The sequence below is a fragment of the Daktulosphaira vitifoliae genome, unplaced genomic scaffold, assembly GCF_025091365.1.
Source record: "Daktulosphaira vitifoliae isolate Bord-2020 unplaced genomic scaffold, ASM2509136v1 Scaffold_1, whole genome shotgun sequence".
Taxonomy (NCBI): Eukaryota; Metazoa; Arthropoda; class Insecta; order Hemiptera; family Phylloxeridae; genus Daktulosphaira; species Daktulosphaira vitifoliae.
In genome coordinates this window covers 87,544,241-87,547,682 of record NW_026099572.1, presented here as the reverse complement: position 1 = coordinate 87,547,682, position 3,442 = coordinate 87,544,241, and the positions used below count along the sequence as shown (strand labels likewise).

At 24.0% G+C, this 3,442-nt stretch overlaps 1 protein-coding gene across 1 annotated transcript in view; it reads left to right on the top strand.

Moving 5' to 3' along the window:
• The first annotated feature begins 2,517 nt into the window (after positions 1-2,517).
• Positions 2,518-3,442, top strand: part of LOC126896332 (general odorant-binding protein 69a) — a 4,933-nt gene continuing 4,008 nt past the window's right edge. The window contains exons 1-3 of the mRNA XM_050669015.1: positions 2,518-2,705; positions 2,768-2,852; positions 2,925-2,977. Coding sequence (XP_050524972.1) covers positions 2,634-2,705; positions 2,768-2,852; positions 2,925-2,977 — 210 coding nt within the window. The 5' untranslated portion in view covers positions 2,518-2,633. The remainder of the gene's footprint in view (positions 2,706-2,767; positions 2,853-2,924; positions 2,978-3,442) is intronic.

Below are 3,442 nucleotides of genomic sequence, written 5' to 3'. Positions count from 1 at the left end.
GTGTTGACAGCCAACAGCACACAGGCAACTCCGTTTTCGTAAATCTAATTTTCCGTTTGACCGGTTTGTTTCAATAAATTTTCTGATATTACACTGTAGAGTATCAACGATACTGAATAGTTTTATGTAATTCTTTAATATTTCTCAAATTTCAAAAATAAACTTCAATATTTAAATTTTAAATTAATTAAGTACAAATAGTGTAATACTTTTTTAAAAACGATATTTTTAATTTTTCATTATTATAATACATATGAAATTATCATTTAAAAATATATCATTACAAATATAGTTGAAATAATTATTTTTTTTAATGGGATACATATAAAAATTGTAAATAAATATTTTATATATTCTAAAACTTATGTGTAATTAGTTTGATAATTTTATGAATCAAATATATTTATAGTACATTATTTAGTATATTTAGCTGTTAAAACGGGAATTATACTTAGTAGGTTAATAATACATTTATTTGATCATACCCAAAGTGATATCAATAATTGTATGATTCAGAATATCCATATGAACTATATAACACTGAATAAAAATATTCAAAGAAAAATAAATAAATAAATTATTGATTAAATTATTTCTCTAGAGAAATCATTTGTCTACTATAAAATTCACCACAATTATTTGCAGTATGTCTTGATATACAGACATCAATTGTAACTTAAAAAGAAAAAAACATTATTTACAACATTATTAAATCGTAAATCTTTTATGCAATTCCATCAATTTTCAAAAATTATTTATATAATAAAATATTGTTACTTTCTTAATCTTATTCCACGTTTTATTATTTTGTATTAACATATCTAGTCCTTAAATCATATCTTTTTAAACAAAAAAAATACAATTTTCATAATGTTCTTAATTAATTTTTCGCATTAAAAATGCATAGACAATAATATTCAGTTAAAACCAAATAGTGAGAATTCTTTAATTTTTCAAAAACCTTAAAATCTAAAATTAAAAAAATAAATAAATTTCAAATCTTATATAATAACTTAATAGAAGAACGTCCTATTTTACTGTTCCAAATTTAACAATGTATAATTAAAATATTATTATGCATCTGCTAGATAAAATAAATGCTTGCATTTACACTTTTAATAAAAATTTAATTTCGTTTAGACAGTATCTAATTTTCCCTTTATGATGTTAATGAAAAAGTCCTTTACAAATGTCTTAGTTATTATATTGGATTAACTATATTATTTATTTTAATTAAACCGAAAGAGTGGTTTGTTTTATAGGTAAGTAAATGTTAGTAAATTATCTTAACATTTCAAATGCTTTTAAGCACTAATAAAAACGAAGTGATGATTCGAAGTGGATGGTAAACAGTACAACAACAGTTTGAAATTCTATTTAATGTAATTTAAGCATCTATACAGAGAACCTTTCAACAAAGCGACAACCTTATACAACAATTTTACTGCACTTATTATACTCCTTGACAATTTTTCTTAAATCTTATGTTAAGATAAATTATTTGATTGATAAGATAATAAATATAATTTTAAGATTTAGATAATCATTTATTTGTTGAATATTATTTGTTTCTAATGAAACTAAGAAAAACATTAATAAAAACTCGTACTTGTTTAAATAACATTTTATACTACTAATAATCTGTATTATCTGATATTTACAACAGCTTTTATAAATATTAATTTAATTTCACATGAGTTTCCTAAATATGTTGCTTCACTTGTATACAATACAATTGTATACACAATAGAATATTTCAGTTTTAGACTCAATTAGAAGAGTGTGGAATACTACTCTTGTTGGTCAGAATCCCAACTGAATAATTCAGTATAATTTCTGAATTGGAATGAATTCATGACAAAGTAACCATTTATCTGAAATATCTAGTGTATTAATGCAGTCATCAGTAAAATGACCACGAAATCTAACGTTGAATCGTAAAGCAAATATTATAATGAGTATTATAAAATTAAACCACTGTTTGTTACAGTCTAATTACTTAACGTTTGACATAGAACATAAAATAAGTACATTCCTCAAAAATCTTCTCCATTAAATTTATAATTTTATAAATGGTAAAACTTAGTTTGCATTATAGATTCATCGGTCTAAGGTTAGTTTATTAACAAGGTTTACACGAAATAAATCATTTAAGTTTTTAAAAATCATGTTAATAATACGAAATTAGCAACTTGAATTGCTAATATTTTGTACAATTGTAATCATCAAACGTACGTCATTCAAAATCCGTAGCTTTTGATGTAAATTTTGTTTATCTGTTTCAAACTTATGATTATAACTATTAATTACACTGTTTTATCGTGCGTGGTCGAACTATATTAATTATGTGTATTAACAGTTGACATTTCTCAATGACAATACAGCACGATATGCAAGTGTACTATTTTCGGATTTTTGTTGTTTTACCATAACTTTGAGTTTAGTTTATGAAATAAATACACGATTACGGATCAATTGGAAGGTTATTTATAATTACAGTTCATTAAGTCTATTTCAAATACCGCAGTACAAAAAGCAAATGATTCCAGTCTTTCGGGATACTTTAATGTTATGATACATAATTGAGGTAAGAAGAGTAGATTAAGTATCTAGACGAATCATATACTAACAAAATGGAAGCTATTTACAAAATAAACATAGTTGTTGTTTTTATGTCGATGTTACTTCATGGAACACAAATTTCGGTAAGTTTTATCGAATTTATGAGTGGTACAATATTATGTAAGAATGACAAGTATTTTTTTAGGCTAGACCAAATTCTGATGAAAATATTGCTGCAATGAAAAAGGCATTAATAGATACTTGCATGGCCAAGTATCCCTTAACTCCAGGTACTTAAAATATACAGTTAAATCGTTTCAACATTTAAACATATTTTAGTACACATGTTTCTTGCATTTTAGATATCATAGATAGTGCTAAAAAAGGTTTAATGCCCGATGACAGAAATTTTAAGGTATATTTATAATTTTCACATTATATTATATAACATAAATTGCGTTGTTATTTATTTTTATAAATATTAAATAAACTTTTTTAGCATCGATGTGAATCTGAGAAGGTATTAATTTTACTGTGATGTGTTTTATTTAATTGTTTTTATTATTACTATTATTTTGGGGGTCTATGCCCACTGTTTCTCAGCTCTCACCAAATCAATTTCTTTCAACGATACGTCAAAAGATCACGAATCGTATCTAGCCGAACACAATTAACCTCAAAAATTGAAAATATTTCCCTCCTTCCCCGTAAATAGGGGAAATCTCCAAAAAAATTTTTTACTTAAAACTGCCATAACTTTTTTAAAAATAACTAAGTCATCAATATATTTTAGCTTCGATGCGAAGCTGAGAAGGTATTGGTTTTACTAAGATGTGTTTTTTTTTTTTTTTTTTTTTTTTTTTTTTTTTCTTTTTTATTA